The sequence below is a fragment of the Carassius gibelio genome, chromosome B18 (assembly GCF_023724105.1).
Source record: "Carassius gibelio isolate Cgi1373 ecotype wild population from Czech Republic chromosome B18, carGib1.2-hapl.c, whole genome shotgun sequence".
In the NCBI taxonomy this organism is placed as follows: Eukaryota; Metazoa; Chordata; class Actinopteri; order Cypriniformes; family Cyprinidae; genus Carassius; species Carassius gibelio.
Genome location: NC_068413.1, coordinates 14,376,235 through 14,394,831, shown reverse-complemented (window position 1 = coordinate 14,394,831; position 18,597 = coordinate 14,376,235). Strand labels below are relative to the sequence as shown.

The window sequence follows — 18,597 nt, the reverse complement described above, 5'->3', positions numbered from 1 at the left end:
TGATATACAGCCAAGTATGGTGACCCATACTCAGAATTCGTGCTCTGAATTTAACCCATCCAAAGTGCACACACACAGAGCAGTGAACACACACACCATGAACACACACCCGCAGCAGAGGGCAGCCATTTATGCTGCGGCTCCCGGGGAACAGTTGGGGGTTCAGTGACTTGTTTAAGGGCACCTCAGTCGTGGTATTGCCGGCCCAAGACTCGAACCCACAACCTTAGGGTAAGGAGTCAAACTCTAACCACTAGGCCATAACTTCCCCCAGAATGCAAAATGTAGTCTGAAGGTCAGGCTACGCAAGTCTAGTGGACTTGTTTCCGACTTGTGGCGCGAGGATTTGATTTACAACATCCTGTGTCATGAACCTTTCTGTGGAATTCGGCTTCTCATGTTCAATCATGTTCCTGATCGAATATTTATTTTGTCTGATACCCTACAGTCCGTTTGTATCCTATTATTCGATTCAATCTTGTCGCTTGTGTCAGAAACAGTGAATCTCTTTAAAGGGGGGGTGAAATGCTATTTCATGCATACTGAGTTTTTTACACTGTTAAAGAGTTGGATTCCCATGCTAAACATGGACAAAGTTTCAAAAATCAAGTTGTACGTTTGAAGGAGTATTTCTGTTCCAAAAATACTCCTTCCGGTTTATCACAAGTTTCGGAAAGTTTTTTTCGAGTATGGCTCTGTGTGACGTTAGATGGAGCGGAATTTCCTTATATGGGTCCTGAGGGCACTTCTCCCGGAAGAGCGCGCGCTCCCGTATACCACAGCACTGAGAGCACAGACATTCACTGATCAGAGCGAGAGCATCGCGAAATGTCACAAAAGGAGTGTGTTTTTGGTTGCCAGGGCAAGACAACCCTGCACAGATTACCAAAGAAAAAACAGCATTAAGGGACCAGTGGATGGAGTTTATTTTTACAGAGCATCAACGGAGTTGTGCAAGTGTTTTTGTTTGTTCCCTGCATTTCGAAGATGCTTGTTTTACAAACAAAGCCCAGTTTGACGCCGGATTTGCACATCGTTTATTTCTTAAGGATGATGCAGTCCCAACGAAAAAGGGTCACGATCGTGTGTTGGAACCGCATGCGGTGAGTAAAACTGCTTCAAATATCTCTGTGTTGTTAACTTAGCTATCGGCGCGTAAGCACATCAAGTAAACAACATGCGATGTTGGCATCAAACTGCACTTTCCACATGTACACCTTAAAAAATAAAAAGACGACAAAGTGGAACTTAGTCATTTTCCAAAACCGCTAAGCAAATATATAAAGTTTCAGTACATACCACATAGAGGCGTTGTTGCTGATGCTGCTCTTGTTCAATTTCAGCCTCTGGATCTGTGTCACAGCTTCCAAACGCTCTCAACGCAAAAGCCTATTGGCGCTCGTGATTCTTTAGCTCCGCCCACACGTCACGCCTCCAGCCGGTCTCAACGCAAAAGCCTACTGGCGCTCGTGATTCTTTAGCTCCGCCCACACGTCACGCCTCCAGCCGGTCGTGTTTTTCCGGGAAAAATCGGTACAGACTATCTTTCTCTTATGAATATAATAAAACTAAAGACTTTTTGGAGTTATGAAGGATGCAGTACTACTCTATAGGTACTCAAGATGAACAGGATATTGAGTGAAAACGAGCATTTCACCCCCCCTTTAAAACTTGATTCAACTTGAGAGTTTTCACATCATTGCATTGTTTTAATTTGTACAAGTTGTACCCACCAACTGGCGACTGACACTGTTACATGGACTCGCCAATGCTGATTTTTACTTGCATTTGGCGCTTGGCGAGTTTTCTTTTTAGGCCCTAAAATTATATAGGCCCACACACATATATATATAGTAAGGAAATTATGCAAACTCAAAGTAAAAATCCCAACATGGGTGTTTTATTTTATCTTAGAATATCGCCGTTTGACAGATTCCCTATAAAACTGGAAAATTTGTTCAGAAGCCCTTTGACTGATTGCGATGCACCGCTGCAGCTGTGTAGGAAGAAAACACGTTTATGTCATTGCCTTTTAGGTTATGAAACACTCACAAGTTCCTATGTATCATATCCACAAACAGAGCAATGAATCACACACACAAAATGAAATGTGCATCCGATCTCACCTCCTGGAGTGAAAAAGAGCCTTTGGTTGATGACATCAAAACATTATGCTCAACGCTATCAATAGCAAATGTTAACAACGCTCGACTTTCCTGAAAAGAAAACATAAAAGAGACAGATCAAGAGCTTAACCTGTACGCTATGGTTTGTGCCAGCCATGGGCAACAGGAAGTGTGGTGTGTACCTTTTCCTGCAGAGCTGTAGGATCAGTGATTATCTGGCCCTCTTTGCTAATTGCACAGGTCACACTACAAAAAAGGTGACTCATAGGAAGCCGGGCATCCATTAGAGCCATACAGGTGGCATTTAGGCAGCATGACAGCAGCTGACAGTTAGATAAGGACCCAAACTGTAGGGGGACACATCAATCAAGAGTAAAGTGGAAATTTGGGGTATGATTTTGTTTATTTTCTTATGAAAAAGTTATAAGTAACTAAAAGTGGTCAAATAATATCACCAGACGGATTACATTTGCCCTTTTTTTATAATTTAAGACAGATTAGACATGTTTTGCTGGTGTTGAGGATACAGAGCCATCATCGTGGACGACCTGCAGGATGACTGTGACAGAGGAGCGAGGATGAAGCGTCAACAGAAGCGCAGCCTCGCACGTCTCGCGCGCGCACTGCTCTCTCGCGCGCTCACGGACTCCTAAACGAAACAACAACATGAAGAGAGTTTGAGTCTCTACGAGACTGACATCTAATGGTGAGAACTGGTAGTGCAGGCCGAGACGAAGAACACTGAAATAGATAGATGTCTGGTGACCGGAAGAGTGTATGAATAATGTACCGAAATGAAAAGACACTTATTATTATTATTATTATTATTATTATTATTATTATTATTAAACAACTGACATGAATATTAGTAATGAAATTTTATCTTCACGTTTTAAATGTCATTTTTAAAAGCTGAAAAAAAAATCACGCCTTGCACATAATGCGTTTTCTATGAGCAAATACAGGTGCATCTCAAAAAATGTCGTGGAAAAGTTCATTTATTTCTATAATTTAACTCAAATTGTGTAACTTGTGTATTAAATAAATTCAGTGCACACAGACTGAAGTAGTTTAAGTCTGGTTATTTTAAATGTTATGATTTTGGCTCACATTTAACAAAGACCCACCAATTCACTCAACAAATTAGAATCCTTAATAAGACCAATAAAAAATTATTTTAGTGAATTGTTGGCATTCTGGAAAGTATGTTCATTTATTGTACATGTACTCAATACTTGGTAGGGGCTCTTTTTGCTTTAATTACTGCCTCAATTCGGCGTGGCATGGAGGTGATCAGTTTGTGGTACTGCGGAGGTGGTATGGAAGCCCAGGTTTCTTTGACAGTGAACTTCAGCTCATCTGCATTTTTTAATCGCTTGTTTCTCATCTTCCTCTTGACAATAGCCCATAGATTCTCTCTGGGATGTAGGTCTGGTGAGTTTGCTGGCCAGTCAAGCACACCACCACCATGATAATTTACCTAACCAACTTTTAGTGATTTTGGCAGTGTGCGCAGGTGAAAAATCCTGCTGTAAAATTAAATCAGCATCTTCAAAAAGCTGGTCAGCAGAAGGATGCGTGAAGTGCTCCAAAATTTCTTGGTAAATGGGTGCAGTGACTTTGGTTTTCAAAAAACACAATGGACCAACATCAGCAGATGACATTGCACCACAAATTGTCACAGACTGTGGAAACTTAACACTGGATTTCAAGCAACTTGAGCTATGAGCTTCTGCACCCTTCCTCCAGACTCTAGGACCCTGGTTTACAAATGAAATACAAATTCCTTGACACGTCTGTGTATGGTGGCTATTAATGCCCTGACCCCAGCCTCAGTCCATTCCTTGTGCATTCATCTCAAATTGTTGAATAGATTTTGCTTGACAATCCTCATAGGGCTGCAGTTGTCTCGTTGGTTGTGCATCTTTTGCCTCCACACTCAACTATCCGTAAACATGATTGGATACAACACTCTGTGAACAGCCAGCTTCTTTGGCAATGAATGTTTGAGGCTTACTCTCCTTGTGAAGGGTGTCAATGATTGTTGGAGACCATTTTGAAGGCTCAGGAAACCTTTGCAGGTGTTTTGAGTTGATTTGCTGATTGGCATGTCACCATAATCTAATTTGTTGAGATAGTGAATTGGTGGGATTTTGTTAAATGTGTGCCAAAATCACTAACTAAGAATTAAACTGAATTTATTTAAAACACGAGTTTCACAATTTTGAGTTGAATTATTGAAATAAATTAACTTTTCCACAACATTCTAATTTATTGAGATGCACCTGTAAAGTATAAACATACATACAAATGACTGAAGTACAAACTAAATATATGTGTGTGTGTGTGTATTTGTGTGTGTGTGGAATTTGTGCAGTAAATGAGTCTACTTTTAATGTCGATATATGGGTGAAGTAATGTTCCATAATCATTCAGCATAATAAATGTATATATATATAAACTTATTTTGACCAGTACAAATTAAAAATATAAGGGAAAAGTTATCATATAAATCATTATATTTTAAATGGTTACAAACGTCTTGCTGACAAATGAGTAAAACCAAAAGTTTGAAGGATGGAGGAAAGATTTGTAAAGACTTTTGCAGTTAATTAGATTTTGGGGGCAATTAATATCATCTAACAATTTAAATATGTTTTAGTGTATGAATGTTACACTGAATGACTGTAGGTATCTTCTGTAAATCATGGTAAAAATGTATGATCATTATTTAATATAAATAAACCATTTAAATAAAACTAAACATGACAGATGAAAATTTAAATGTAAATTTAAAAAGCTGTATTAAACGTTTATAGTTTTTATAATTGAAAAGCCATTTTCGTCTTCGACCCATGTTATGACTATGCACACCATAGGCTGCAAATTAATTTACTTAAAAAAAAAAAAACATACCTGGAAGCCCCATTTTTGGCTGGATAAGAACCTCTACAGTAGCTCGATCATATATTTCCTTGCTGACTTTCACTTCAGCTGGTCCATAAACTCCTGCCAGGATACTAGTATCACCTGATGATAAATGTACAAATTCAGAACAATACAGATTTACAAACACAATTTACAAAGTTTACAAAGACAATTACAAACTAATACAAATACCTTGAACAAATGTGGAAGACCCGTCAGGTTTGGATAACAAACTCTGCTCATTTCCATATTCTCTTAAATTTGAACAACCTCGATCTAACTCCATCATGATACTCATGAACACAATCCTCTCGTCGCACTCATATATGCCTCATTGTTTTGAACGCACCATTATGACGAGTTATACGTTCGCCCTCTAGTGGTAAACTATCGCATGACCACGTTCCCAGAAACCCTTGACCGGTATAATTAAAATATATCTGTAACTAAAATGTAGTTATACCGAGGAATTTATATTTAATACATTTAATATACAGTTAAAATGAGACATTTCCCAGACACAAACGGGCTGAATGTTTGTGTTGGTTGTATGCTATTGTCCAGCAGGGGGCGCACAGCGTGGGGTTTCACCATAGACAGTAAAAGAAAGGTCTTCACAGGCGTCATCAGAGCCAGGAACAGACGCAAGACACGCACTTGACGTAAAGATGGCGGCTGCTAGAGGTTTAACGAAATTATACGGGATCGGGCTTCACGCAATTCGTCAAAATACTACGTTAAAAGCAACAATGTTTCTCCAACAAAGAGCATTCCGCCTTAATGTAAGTTTGACCTGTATGATATTTGCAAGTTCTCCGCTAACGGACTTCTGTCATTAGCAAAAAGCTGCTAATCAGATGTAAGAGCAGTGCAGCTGCGCGAACCTCAAAACATTGGCGTAACGTTCGTTTGGATTGTATGAAATAGATACCAATAGTAAACCACATTGATGAAAATATTTATGTTAATCTTAAAATAATGTTAAATCCGTGAGTGTTTCTAATGCTTATTCATAGGCATTCCTCATCTGACCTAGAATCAGTTCACAATTGCCTTAGAACTGTCTATTTATGTGATCTATCCATCTGGTAATTGTTTTAATCTAACAACTATTGATCAGATCTCTGTGTATTATTGTGGGCAATCGACTGTTCAACCTTCACAAGGCTGTTGTTGTACACTGAGAGCCGATTGGCTGGTTCTGTGGGGTGTGTCTGAAAACTCAATGCTAAACCTTGCAGCCTTGTGTCGTTGAAATATATTAACTTTTTATCTTCCCAGCATATGATCTTGCATAAATATGTGCGAATGTATTCGCTGTGATCCTAAATCTACCATCTGATTAATATAAAGATGTGCATCAATACGCAAACCATTCACCATATGGTTTTGGAAACCATAGTTTCTGAGGCACTTGTATTTTTAAGGCTTTTTTTTATATGCATGCTTTACAGTTTTTCTCAGTATTTAATCTTAGATTGTATTTAGCCTTATTTATTTTAGTGCCACTTTTTAAAGGATCTATATTTTCTCTCCTTGCCTTTTGTTTATATTTCTGCATCAAAATCACAAGATGACCCCTATTACCTTTAAACCAAAACAAAGACAAAATAAAAGATCTCATCACTAGATAGTAAAACTTGCTGGCCAGGAATTGGCTATTAAAAGTCTAGTATTTAAATTTTGCTGTATGTGTGTAACTGTTTTTTTATTTATTTTTTTTTTTTTATTAATACAGTTATTGTTTATAAAATTATAAATTTTTATAGTTTTAGTTTAAAAAAAACAACGTTTTAAGTTTTTTTTTGTCATTTTTTTATATTATATATTTTTTAAATGTCTATATAGTTTTGAATTAATATACTTAACATTGTTTAAGTACAAATTAAAATTCAAATAAGAAACGTGGCCTTGTCAGCTAGCTGAAATTAAATAAGTTGAAGTTTACTTTTTTATGTTTTTATTTTATTTCATTATATTATATTATTTCAAGTAACAAATATGTTTTTCTATGATTTTAGTTTCAGTTGATTAATAACCTTGGTTTATGAGGGAATTATTGAGCAGTTTTTGGTCTGAATGGTTAAGTACGTGATCAGATTTCATGAACTGCTTCTCCGCTGCTTGTGTATGTCACTCCCTGATCCTCTGTCTCTGTCTTCAGGGAGCTCTTCGCCAGCAGCCGTTTGATTCTTCAGCGGAGAAGCCGCAGTTTCCCGGGGCCTCGGCGGAGTTTATTGATCACCTGGAATTTATCCAGCCCAATGTGATCTCAGGAATCCCTGTGTATAGGGTGATGGACAGACAGGGCCAGATCATCAATCCGTCTGAGGATCCTAAGGTGTGGAGTCTAAGATAATGTGTGGAAATAAGCTGGTAGTAGGTTACTAAATAGCATCCGTAGTTTTAGCACTTACAGAGCGTTTCTTGTCTGTTTCAGCTTCCAAAAGAGATGGTTTTGAATTTCTATCAGAAGATGACGTTACTCAACACAATGGATCGGATTCTTTACGAGTCTCAGAGGCAGGTGAGAGGTGCAGTGGATATCAGTGTGGTGTTTGTTCAAATATAAAATGAATTTAAAAAGTTTATTATGCTTAAGTTTGGTATGCTTTTGTGTTCAAGGGCCGTATATCTTTTTACATGACCAATTATGGTGAGGAGGGCACACACATTGGAAGCGCTGCGGCTCTTGAACCTACTGATTTGGTCTTTGGCCAATACCGAGAAGCTGGTGAGCATGTTTACAAGCTGGAGTCACAATAGTGGCTCTCCAAGTTTTGTTATTATAAGTGTGCACACACACACTGGACACGTTAGCCTTGTTACTTGCTCAGGCACGATTGACCTCCCACTGACCCGCACTGCACTTTAACATTCCAGGCCTGAGCAGACTTACGATGCAACAATTTTGAAGAAAATGGGGAAAAGAAGCACTCTTGATCAGCACAATGTAGTCCATTATAATGTTTACTTTGTAGGGTGCTTTCACACCTCTAGTTCGGTTCATTTGGTCCGAACCAAGGGCAAACAATTATACATTGTAGCATTTTTCAGCTTTTTTGGTTCCTTTTCACACCACACTGATTGCTTTGGTCCGAACCAGTTGAAACGAACCAAAATGCAGTCACATGACGACATCCACATCACTCATTGGCCATGATGTATTTCCTAAACTGCTTTTCGATTGGTCAGAATTTACGTGCGGGAAAATTCCAACATAAGAGGAAAAGCCAGCAGACAACACAACTATGGAGAGACGACTGCGCGGGCTGGTTTTGTCCCTGGCCATAATCTATTACATTGTATACAATATGCAAAAAATAAATTTCTATAATAAGGCGCGGATGCGGCTTGAAAACAACGTTCTAATGCACTGCAAACGGCATGCTTGTAACTTCAAGCGGAGGCGTGCATTAATTCTTCTTAAATGAGGCTCCGCACCTCCTCACTACTCCAAGTTTGTCCACGAGCTGCCATGCTAAAGTGCAAACTGTCAACAAACACTTCCTCATCCCATAATGCACAGCGCAGCTGACTACGGCAGCTGCTTTAGTCCAAAAATGATCAGTATTTTTTGCAGTTAGGTCTGTTCGAGGTCGGATCACGTTGTCACCAGAAACGAACCGCTCCAGAGTTCGTTTGAAAGCGTACCGAGACCACCTCTTCCAGCAGCTTGTTTGGTCCACCTTTGGTGCACACACCTGCCCAAACGAACCACACCAAAGGAGGAAATGAACTCTGGTACGATTCAACCAAACTAAATGAGGCAGGTGTGAAAGCACCCTTTGTAGCTCATTATTTTGAGTCGTTTAGGGAGTAAACACACACGGTCGTCTCATGTGTCTAATATGCTGCTCAGGGGTGGGAGATGTACACAATTAACAGGTAGAAATGTGTTAACCTGTAGAGGTTTTCAACTATTATTTCTGTCGTGGTTACACACTCATATGACATTGCTGTGCTACATGTTCACGAAAACTTATCGTTTGCATACGGTTTTAAGCATTGCATTTTTTTTTTTTAAAAATTGCAAGCTTGTTTTCTTAAAAAAAAAAAAAAAATGTAACTCTTAACACTAGCTTTTCTAATATTTTTGTATCCTATCTACCTGTTTTCTTTTTATTTATCATACAATTAAAGCAGTGTTCTTTTGTTGATTTTGATTGCTTCCATTGTCTCATTTGTTGCTTTGGATAAAAGCGTCTGCTAAATGACTAAATCACTAAATAACTAATGTAAGCCATTGAAATTCAATCAGTAGCAAAAGAGAACTTAGGACAGAGAACTCGAAGATAATGTTTTTGCTGCTTTCTAGGCCTTGAAAGGTTTAAAATACAAACACTTGAATGTGTCAAAATGCACACAAGTGTCCTTGTAAACACAGTAATCTAGGTCTTCAGAGAAAGAAGATACATGTGTAACAGTATATTGTTCTCAGGCAGCTCTTAAAGTGACAGCAGTCTGTCATTCATGTTAATCAGGAACAACAGATTTTCTGTCTAATCACCAAAAGACTGCTCTTGACTAAATCACTTGTGTAACTTTAATAAGAAGAAATATTTATTTAATTGAAACGTGTGAAAAATATGCAGTTTTTATTTAATTGCTGACTGTTTACCTGTTTGTCTCCAGTAAGCTTGAGTTTTTTTTATTTTTTTATTTATTTTTTTTTTATTATGAAACTGTTGACAAGAATTGTGAAGTCCATGGAATTCATTTATTTTTGATATCATAGAGACCTTATTTAAAGCAAAAATCATTATAACAAAATGCCTCGTATCGGGACATAAGGGTGTACCCCCCTCCCCACTCCCCCTCTGGCCTGCACTCACATATAGGATTTCAGCATTCGTGCCGGAGCACGCTTACGTCATGGTGCGACGGTTTCGGGATAAACAGGAAGAGCGGCGCTCTCTGAACACAATGGAGTCCATCGCTCTGTTTTCTTTGTGGATAATTTTGTGTCGTTTGGTCCACAGCCCTATCACAACCTGTTGTTAAACAGATGTGTCGCCTTAGTAGCGCGAAAATTTTCACGTAATCGTGCTGTTCGTATGAGGATGTTTGCAAGGTACCAGCTGAAGTGCAGCAATGACTTTGCAGTTTTTAGTTTTTATGCGTTTTGCACCTCTGCCGTAGACCAAAGCGACCCTTTCCCTGCCATGTTGGTTTTGGAGCGTCGCAAAACCGTGACGCAACGCGTCCTTTTCCGTGCTCCGGCATGGTTAGCGCTCACACTGCATGCGAACCGCGCCCGAGTCCAACTGAACCGTGCTCTGGCCCACCTCTTCCAAGCGGGCCAGGGCCGGCCAATCGAGCCACGCCCAGGCACGGTTCAGAGCACTCACACTAGTCAAACGAACCGCGCTTTGGTGGTCAAACGCACTCGGGCACGGTTCAAACTGGCTAGTGTGAGTACACCGTAAGATTTAAGAAAAAGATTTCAGTTTAAATTACAATGCATTGATGTTTGATTAAATCGTTTTTATTTATTGATATTTGACAAAAGTTATTTATAGTATACATTATATTTATACATTTATAAATGTTCATATATTTTATACATTTATAAATGCATTTATTAATATTTGCTCAAATACAAAGGTATATTTTTCTGAATTTTTATAGGTGTATTGATGTACAGAGGCTTCCCTTTGGATCTGTTTATGGCGCAGTGCTATGCCAACGCTGATGACCTTGGCAAGGGTAGACAAATGCCAGTTCACTACGGCTCCAAAGACCTCAATTTTGTAACCATCTCCTCACCACTTGCCACTCAGATCCCCCAAGGTGAGAAGTGAGCATGTCTATTACACAGAACAGTCATCATGAATATTTTACACTTACCGTTCAAAAGTTTGTTGTGTTTTTGAAGAAAGTCTTAAAACTCACCAAGACTCTTTATTTAATTTAAAACCCAGTTAAATGTTAAAAAGAACAGCATTTGTTTTATATAGACGTGTCGCTTTTTGATTCATTTAATATGTCTGCTGAATAAAAAATGTTAATTTCTTTGTGTAAGAAAAGACTGACTATGATCTGTCACACCTGCTGTAGCGGCCGGGGCAGCGTACGCAGTCAAGAGGGAGAACTCAAACCGTGCGGTCATCTGTTATTTCGGAGAGGGGGCCGCCAGTGAGGGAGACGCACATGCTGGATTTAATTTTTCTGCCACGCTCGAGTGTCCTCTCATATTCTTCTGCCGCAACAACGGTTATGCTATCTCCACACCGACCAATGAGCAGTACAGAGGAGATGGTATTGGTAAGTATGTGTGTCATGTGTGTCCATCACAGACGCCAATGTGAGTCTCTGTGTTATCTTATGCTTTTTTTTCCCTCCCTTTTTTTTGTGCATAGCTGCTCGAGGTCCAGGATATGGACTGATGTCGATACGTGTAGATGGAAATGATGTTTTTGCAGTGTACAATGCCACGAAGGAGGCTCGACGCAGAGCGGTGGCTGAAAACCAGCCCTTCCTCATTGAAGCCATGACCTACAGGTAAACCATATGAATTAAACTATGAAGCACAACATCCACAGCATTCTGTTACCTATAAACAGCTTATGTGGAACAGAGCAGACCTGGAGGAGACCACAGGGGTGCCATTTGGGGTATGGTCTATTTTAACTGTGTGTAGGGTGGCAAACTCAGCAGAAAACGCTATGAGATGCAGTGTAAACCTATTTATCAACAATATTTTGCAGTGTAGGCTTTTATGAAACGTGGGGGAGAGCTTGCTTATTGCTTGAAATTGGCTATTGCTTAGGTCTGATGCAAGTTTCTCTCACTGAAACGGCATTTTCTTTGCAGTGGATTGTTTTGAATCCAGGCAGTTTAAGCAGTTTATCGTTTGGATTCTGTTTGAACATTCATTACCATTTGATTGTAAATTTGATCCTCCTATTTATGTTATTACTGCTGTATTCATATTTGGCCATTGTTTAAGGAAATACTATATAAGGGAATAACCAAGACATCATTTCAACAATCAGTCAGAAATGATTCTAATATGCTGATTTGGTGCTCAAGAACAATTAAAAATAGTTGCGTTGATAAATGGTTTTGGTGAAACCCGTGTTTATTTTTTCAGTATTTATTGAAGAATAGATAGTTTAATAGTTATTTGAAGTAGAAATATTTTGGAACAATATAAATGTCTTTACTGTCACTTTTGATCAATTTAAGCAATCCTTGCTGAATGAAAGTATTTCTTAATTATATATATATATACACACACACACACACACACATACAGTTGTGCTTATAAGTTTACATTTAAGTTTACATAGCCCTTGCAGAATATGCACGTTAACAATTTTAGCAAAATAAGAGAGTTAATGAAAATTGCACGTTGTTTTTTTTTTTTTTTTATAACTATCCTGAGCTTTTTCACATATCAGATGTTTATGTATACTCCACAAGAAAAAAATAATGGAATTTATAAAAAATGACCTTGTTCAAAAATTTACTTCTCCTTGAATCTTAATACTGTATATATGTATATATGTGTGTGTGTGTGTGTGTGTGTGTGTTATATTTTATTTCAGACTCAAAGGTCCAACACATAGTTGTTGATTTATATCTGCCGTCATGTTTTTTCAACCAGGCCGGAAACATCAAGCCTGTTAAAAGTCACAGTCAGTAGTTCATCCAGATAATGAGATACAAAGTGGGGAATGTTTTCACTGACTTTGTTTAGTAATTTTTCAGGCAACATTTAACATTGACTGCGTCGTTTGTGGTCCTTTACGTGCTACAAAGCATTGACGGGAGGAACTAGTGCAGAGATCAAAGTCAGCTTTTTTTTTTTTTCAACTTAGTTTAAGTTTAAACACCCATCTTCCACAATGATTAGAATATTGAATAAAAAGTTAAAGATTAATTAAAGATAATTCGATTAGAGATCTTACTTTTTGACACGTTGATATTATGATTTGCTGAACAAAGAACTCTCAAACTGATTTTCGCACATTTCAAGCCCATCTTTACCCTAAAGTGTAAAACATGAGATGTTCAGTTAGCCAGAGTGGTGGTTTCTTCTAGTTTCACCTTTCAGCCAAACATCTACAGAACATCCACTAACATTTCCCTGCACCCACTAGTGTTTTGAAACCAATATAGCCTTCATTTCCTCTTCCCACTCCAGGATTGGTCATCACAGCACTAGTGACGACAGCTCTGCATATCGCTCCGTTGACGAGGTGAACTACTGGGACAAGCAGGACCACCCCATCTCTCGCCTGCGACACTACATGACCGCCCGAGGCTGGTGGGCCGAGGACGAGGAGCGGGCCTGGAGGAAGCAGTCACGAAAACTCGTCATGGAGGCTTTCGAAAAAGCCGAGAAACGTCTGAAACCCAACCCCGAGCTGCTGTTCACTGACGTCTACGATGAGATGATTCCTCCTTTAGTCAAGCAGAGAGACGCCATGTGGCGGCACGTCCAGCAGTATAAAGAGCATTACCCACTTGATCTCTATGAGAAATAATCCATGAGCCGTGGACACAACTGGGAAGTTCCTTGCACATGTCAGTTTGTTTGAATCGTTTTTCTTTGTCGTTTCTCCAGTTTTATTATGTTAGAACGCACAAATAGTGAAAAATGTGTTGTTATCCTCCATGTTTTCCACTAGAGGCATTCGTGCTGTCATTTCGTGCCTTGAAAATGATGTAAAAGAAGGAGTTGTGGAAATCGGTTGAAGGTCTTCTATGCTGGTCTAATGTAGCAAATGTTCTCATTGTTCTAAGAGCCCATAAATCCTGAATCATTACATTAGCATTGTGCTATCAATCAATTCACTAGAATTTCTTTATTTAAAGCATGAAAATCTTGAGTGATTCAACTGATTTTATTTCTCTTGATAATCTATGAAGAACATTAAGTGTTCTTCATTCAGTATGTTTAGAATATGGGTTTTCAAGTCACTGTAAATGTTTAGCATTGGCTTCTCATTTCTCCACAAACAACGCTAATACTCATTACAGGTGATGAAATTGTGATGCTGTCATTTGTGTGTATTATTACCCTCAGACTTTCTACTCCAAACGAAGCTATTAATAAGTATATATACAACATACTGTTACTGTAATAATAAATGGTTTGTGTCTTGTTAATTTCCCCCCACACATGGTATTGTTAGTAATGACATTCTGTTTAGCTGTGATTTTCTGATTTGTAATAATGAACCGAACAAACTTTCTGTGTGAGACTGACTCAACTGTTAGATGACATGATGATTGTTGTGTTTGAGATTTCTTTCGGATTAGCTTTAGGGGTTTGCAAATTGTATTTTAAACAATAAAAGATGCTCACAAAATGTAATCACTGATATAGTGACATGCTTACTGAACGTAGACCATAATAAAATGTTGTATAGTCTTGAGGCCTGTTTTATGGAGATCGCAGTGGGTTTCAGTACGTAATAACTGCTGGCGACTGAAGCGATATGCAGACTAATAATGTTCAGTGTGTTGTGAAGAGTTCATTATGAAGGAGGGTTGAACAAACTGGTAACTTTAATGCAAAGGAATATAAAGTAAAGGAGGGATTTTTTAAAATGATATTTCTAACTCGTTTTAACTATTAAGCAGCATAATAATTAATATCTTTTTCTTTGAGCACCTAATCAGCATATTTGTATGAATTCTAAAGCATTATGTGACCAGTGTTGCGTTACCTAAAACTAACTTTTTATGGAAAGTAATGCGTTACATTACTTTTGCGATACTCTTTAGATCTGGGAGGAGCTTGCGTGGGTTGTTTTTAATATAAAAAGGTTATTTTACAAATCTAAAGTGCTTTCACACTAAAAGTGAAATGAATAGGCCGAAGGAAATGTAAATTCATGTCTGTACAGTAGAGGGCGGCAGGCGAACGCAAACAAACCGCATGAAGACTATGACGCAGGAGAAAGTTCAACACTATTCAGCAATAACGACAATCAAACAAATGTGTCATTTTTGCTTAGTATGGTTGAACTGAATCAACGAAGGTCAGTAGCTAAGAAAATTAAGGTCAAGGCTGCCAGAGTACATTTTTAGGCAGTTAGCAGTTCTAGTGATTTATCACTCAAGTAATCACTGACCTTTTGAGGGGGTCAGATACATTTCCTCTTCATCCTCTATAAAAGATAACAAATATCAACTCATTTTACTGTAAATGTTTGAAATTTTAGCTGAATCAGGTCATATCCTCACACACTGTCATCATTTTACACCAAATAAAATGTATATTATGCTGTATTTTAGATCAGTAGAATTCTTGGCTGTCCCTAAAATTGCTTTTTGCCTAGTTTGGAGCTATATAAGACACTGCTCAGTTTATTTCATTTATTCATCAAATTTTATTCATTTTTGATGTTTTTGCAGTTTACGATAAGAGGTCTTGTATAACTAACAGATGCAACATTAGATACTGTATTATATTGTACATATCAGATACTCTGAGTAAATCCCTCTCATCTTGAACTACAGAATGTTTGTGCAATGTTGCATTGAGTGAAATGTCATAGACAGAATTTGAAATACAGATTGAGTTAAAGAACATAATATTCAAATCTGTGTGTGCCATAGCAATGGGTCTGATCAGCAGCATAATGATGAGTACAAACAGGAACATTATCCCCGGTTTGATAAAATCTGTCACAACAACAGCTTGAGTCTGACTGTTAAAAAGACTGTCAGCTGCCTGGTGTTGTGTGATGCAACAGATCTTGTGAATATTTTCATGGCCCATCACATTTTCTTGGGTGTTCAGAAGCATGTGGTTTCAGTGGCTCTTTCAAATACATTATGTTTCAAATATATATGTTTTCTTCTAGCAATAACATATTAAAATTCCACTCATGTCACATGTTCCCCCACTTATGGCGATTGTATTGCTACTGGTTTTGTTTAAAACAGCCCCTAAAGGGACATGATGATGTTAAAAATAGGACTGAAGGAAAATTATATTTAAATGTTGTTGTTTTTTCCTGGGGGAACACATTAGTTTTGTTAGATAATGCATATTTTTTTCTTTTTCTGTGGTTTTAGTTACTATTAACTACTGTTAATATTTTTCAAGTGAACGCTCGAAATATATCATTAAGGTAGTACTTTACAATCATTAACACATTAATACACCTTAATACATGAACTAACATTACCTAATCAAACCTTATTGTAAAGTGTTACAATAAGTTCACAAAAACGCTGTTAAATTAAACAGAAAAGCAAGCAGGTGTGCATGATTTGGTGTGGCAGCCAATACAAATGATAACCATCTCCCTACCTAAATCCGGCGTTTGGAAGAGATCGGTTGCAGTGCTTCTGAAATGATTATCTTCTATATAGTGTAGTTTTTAGCTTTCTCTGTGTCGTAGGTGGCCGCTTGTCATGCATGAAGAACAAAATATTTATTTAAATTCTGTATATATCCATGTATACAGCATGGAAACCTTTACACTTATTAAAAACTTTCAGTCATTCATCACGATCTGACAAAGAAAAAAGAAATACAATGACCTTGACTACACAATGAAAATTTTTTAAGTGTCTTTGTTAGAAAAAAAAGTTACGAGCAATGATAGAATTCAGCCAAAGTCTCTTTAAGTATTATATATACTATAGTATATGTCCCTATAACAGGGTGGAATACTTTCAGAAAAATCTACCAATAATTATTATTTTTTGAGTCCCCGAGCTTGACCAATATGTATTCCTTATAGTTAAACATCACTATTTTGAAAGAATGCTAAAAATAGGGAAAACGTACATTCTTTTCCAAAAATGATGAAGCCAAAATGTTACTGGATACCAGGCATAACCCATTTACTTTATAAATGAATGTATTATGAAACATTTCCAGTCTTCAAACTTGATTGGCCTGAGCTGCTTTCCAAACTGTAATGTGAAATGTTGAGTGCAAACAGAGCAAGGGAATTATTTTTTCTTGCAAACAGAATCAATTCTGAGTGATTTGCAGAGCGGCTGTTTGTGTTTTCTCTTGCTCAGATGATAGCTTGAAACGGGTTTCTCTTGCAAAAGATAAAATGAAGTACCTGGAGTGGAACAAATGGAGTCAACATAGCCTGTTGCAGCATGCATTGATTGGGATTTGGAACTTTGCTTCTCTCTCAACACACATGATGCTCCAGTCCAGCTTTTAGACACTCCGCGTGACAAATAATCTGCTCTCTTCATTGAGAAATTTTGGCTTGTTATGAAAGGAAATTATAGAAGAAAAATATGCCTCCAAAGAAAACATCACAGTTGATCTAAAATGTTTTTGAATTTTAACAGAATGACTGAAGGCTATACCAACCTGAAATGCACATCTTTGAAATATTTAAAAATCATTCCAGATAAACATTTTCTTACTTAAGGCAAGATTCCACTGGTTAATAAGATAATAATGACTTAATAGATATCAATCAAAGGGCCATTCAAAAAAAAAAAAAAAAAAAAAAAAAAAAAAAAAATATATATATATATATATATATATATATATATATATATATAATCTAATTAAACAAATGTTTGGTATATGTGATATTGAAGTAGAGAATTCTGGCTCAGTGCAGGAGAAATAACTCATATATAACTCATAAGAAAGCCATTAAGAAATATTTACAGGTGCAAATAGATAAAGTGTAATAAAATCTCAATATTATCCAGTGCATGAAAAAACAATGGTTTGCTTGTATAGTGTCTTTCCTTAAGAAGATGTGCATGACATGGCCATGTAGGCTACAACAAAAAAACACAAATACACAATACACATCCAATAACTCAAAACACATTCTTTTTTCCTAACACATTTATTATTTTCTGACATTTTTATTCTCTTTCGTTCTGAGATGATCAGTGGAACAAAAAGAAGAACATTTACAAGAGCAACATGCAGAAGTGTTTCGTCTTGCAAGAGAGAAGATGACGGTGGGTGTTTTCGAGCAAACATACTCATTTCAGCAAAAGCACTCAGTGGGCAATATGGAAAATCTGATCACTTTTACAAAAAAAGATGAGCAAACCGCCTGGCATGATTTTGGATGGGTATACAACGGTGCTAATGTGGCTTGGAACCGGATTTGAAATCATTAGAGATGTCCTTGATTACAGAGACTCGAGTTCGCAGGTCATACCCTACGTCGGTTTCGTCAACAGCTTTTTAATGAGCTGCCTGTTTTGTTAGTCCATCAATCAAGTCCAAGTTCAGTAGCAATATGAGAAAAACAACAATGGGCCTGTGCTGTTTCTGAGCTCAGCCAGTGTTTCATGAAATAAGAAAGAAACAGACCGTAGGCGTTTAATCTTAGAGCGTAAATTCAGCTTCATGAGAAAAGACTCTGTAATGTAAATAAATACATAAATATATCAATATAGAATAAATACATAAACCTCGTACAACAGTTGTTTTTCTTCAACAATACATTAAGTGGGGAGTTTGTGGCAGCATCTGACACAAAACAGACGCAGCTGTGAAAAAGAAACAGGCTAGAAGGCAATTTTTTCTTATGTTCACGTGTCATCTTTATGCTTTGCTTTGCCTCTGCAA

General features: G+C 37.5%; 3 protein-coding genes across 6 annotated transcripts in view; 1 reads left to right on the top strand and 2 right to left on the bottom strand.

Annotated features, from left to right (window-relative positions):
* Nucleotides 1-1,872: 1,872 nt before the first annotated feature.
* exosc5 (exosome component 5) lies at nucleotides 1,873-5,413 on the bottom strand. 2 transcript variants are annotated; one of them, XM_052583035.1, is made up of 6 exons: nucleotides 5,247-5,413; nucleotides 5,043-5,156; nucleotides 2,654-2,775; nucleotides 2,309-2,449; nucleotides 2,127-2,216; nucleotides 1,873-1,996 (listed from the first exon to the last, which is right to left on the bottom strand). In XM_052583035.1, exons 1-6 carry the CDS (start codon nucleotides 5,350-5,352, stop codon nucleotides 1,901-1,903), a joined length of 669 nt encoding a protein of 222 aa, XP_052438995.1. In that variant the 5' UTR covers nucleotides 5,353-5,413; the 3' UTR covers nucleotides 1,873-1,900. The 2 variants fall into 2 exon arrangements, with proteins under 2 accessions (XP_052438995.1, XP_052438994.1); XM_052583034.1 differs by having other exon boundaries at nucleotides 2,309-2,473; nucleotides 2,675-2,775.
* Nucleotides 5,414-5,660: 247 nt separating this feature from the next.
* On the top strand, nucleotides 5,661-14,382 carry bckdha (branched chain keto acid dehydrogenase E1 subunit alpha). The gene is made up of 8 exons (XM_052582871.1): nucleotides 5,661-5,836; nucleotides 7,219-7,395; nucleotides 7,495-7,581; nucleotides 7,680-7,788; nucleotides 10,686-10,847; nucleotides 11,115-11,321; nucleotides 11,417-11,558; nucleotides 13,207-14,382. Exons 1-8 carry the CDS (start codon nucleotides 5,723-5,725, stop codon nucleotides 13,547-13,549), a joined length of 1,341 nt encoding a protein of 446 aa, XP_052438831.1. The 5' UTR covers nucleotides 5,661-5,722; the 3' UTR covers nucleotides 13,550-14,382.
* Nucleotides 14,383-17,841: 3,459 nt separating this feature from the next.
* b3gat1a (beta-1,3-glucuronyltransferase 1 (glucuronosyltransferase P) a) overlaps nucleotides 17,842-18,597 on the bottom strand; it is a 73,826-nt gene continuing 73,070 nt past the window's right edge. For all 3 annotated transcript variants that reach the window (XM_052581504.1, XM_052581505.1, XM_052581506.1), the window contains one exon: nucleotides 17,842-18,388. In XM_052581504.1, the coding sequence (XP_052437464.1) occupies nucleotides 18,374-18,388 (15 nt within the window). In that variant the 3' untranslated portion in view covers nucleotides 17,842-18,373. The remainder of the gene's footprint in view (nucleotides 18,389-18,597) is intronic.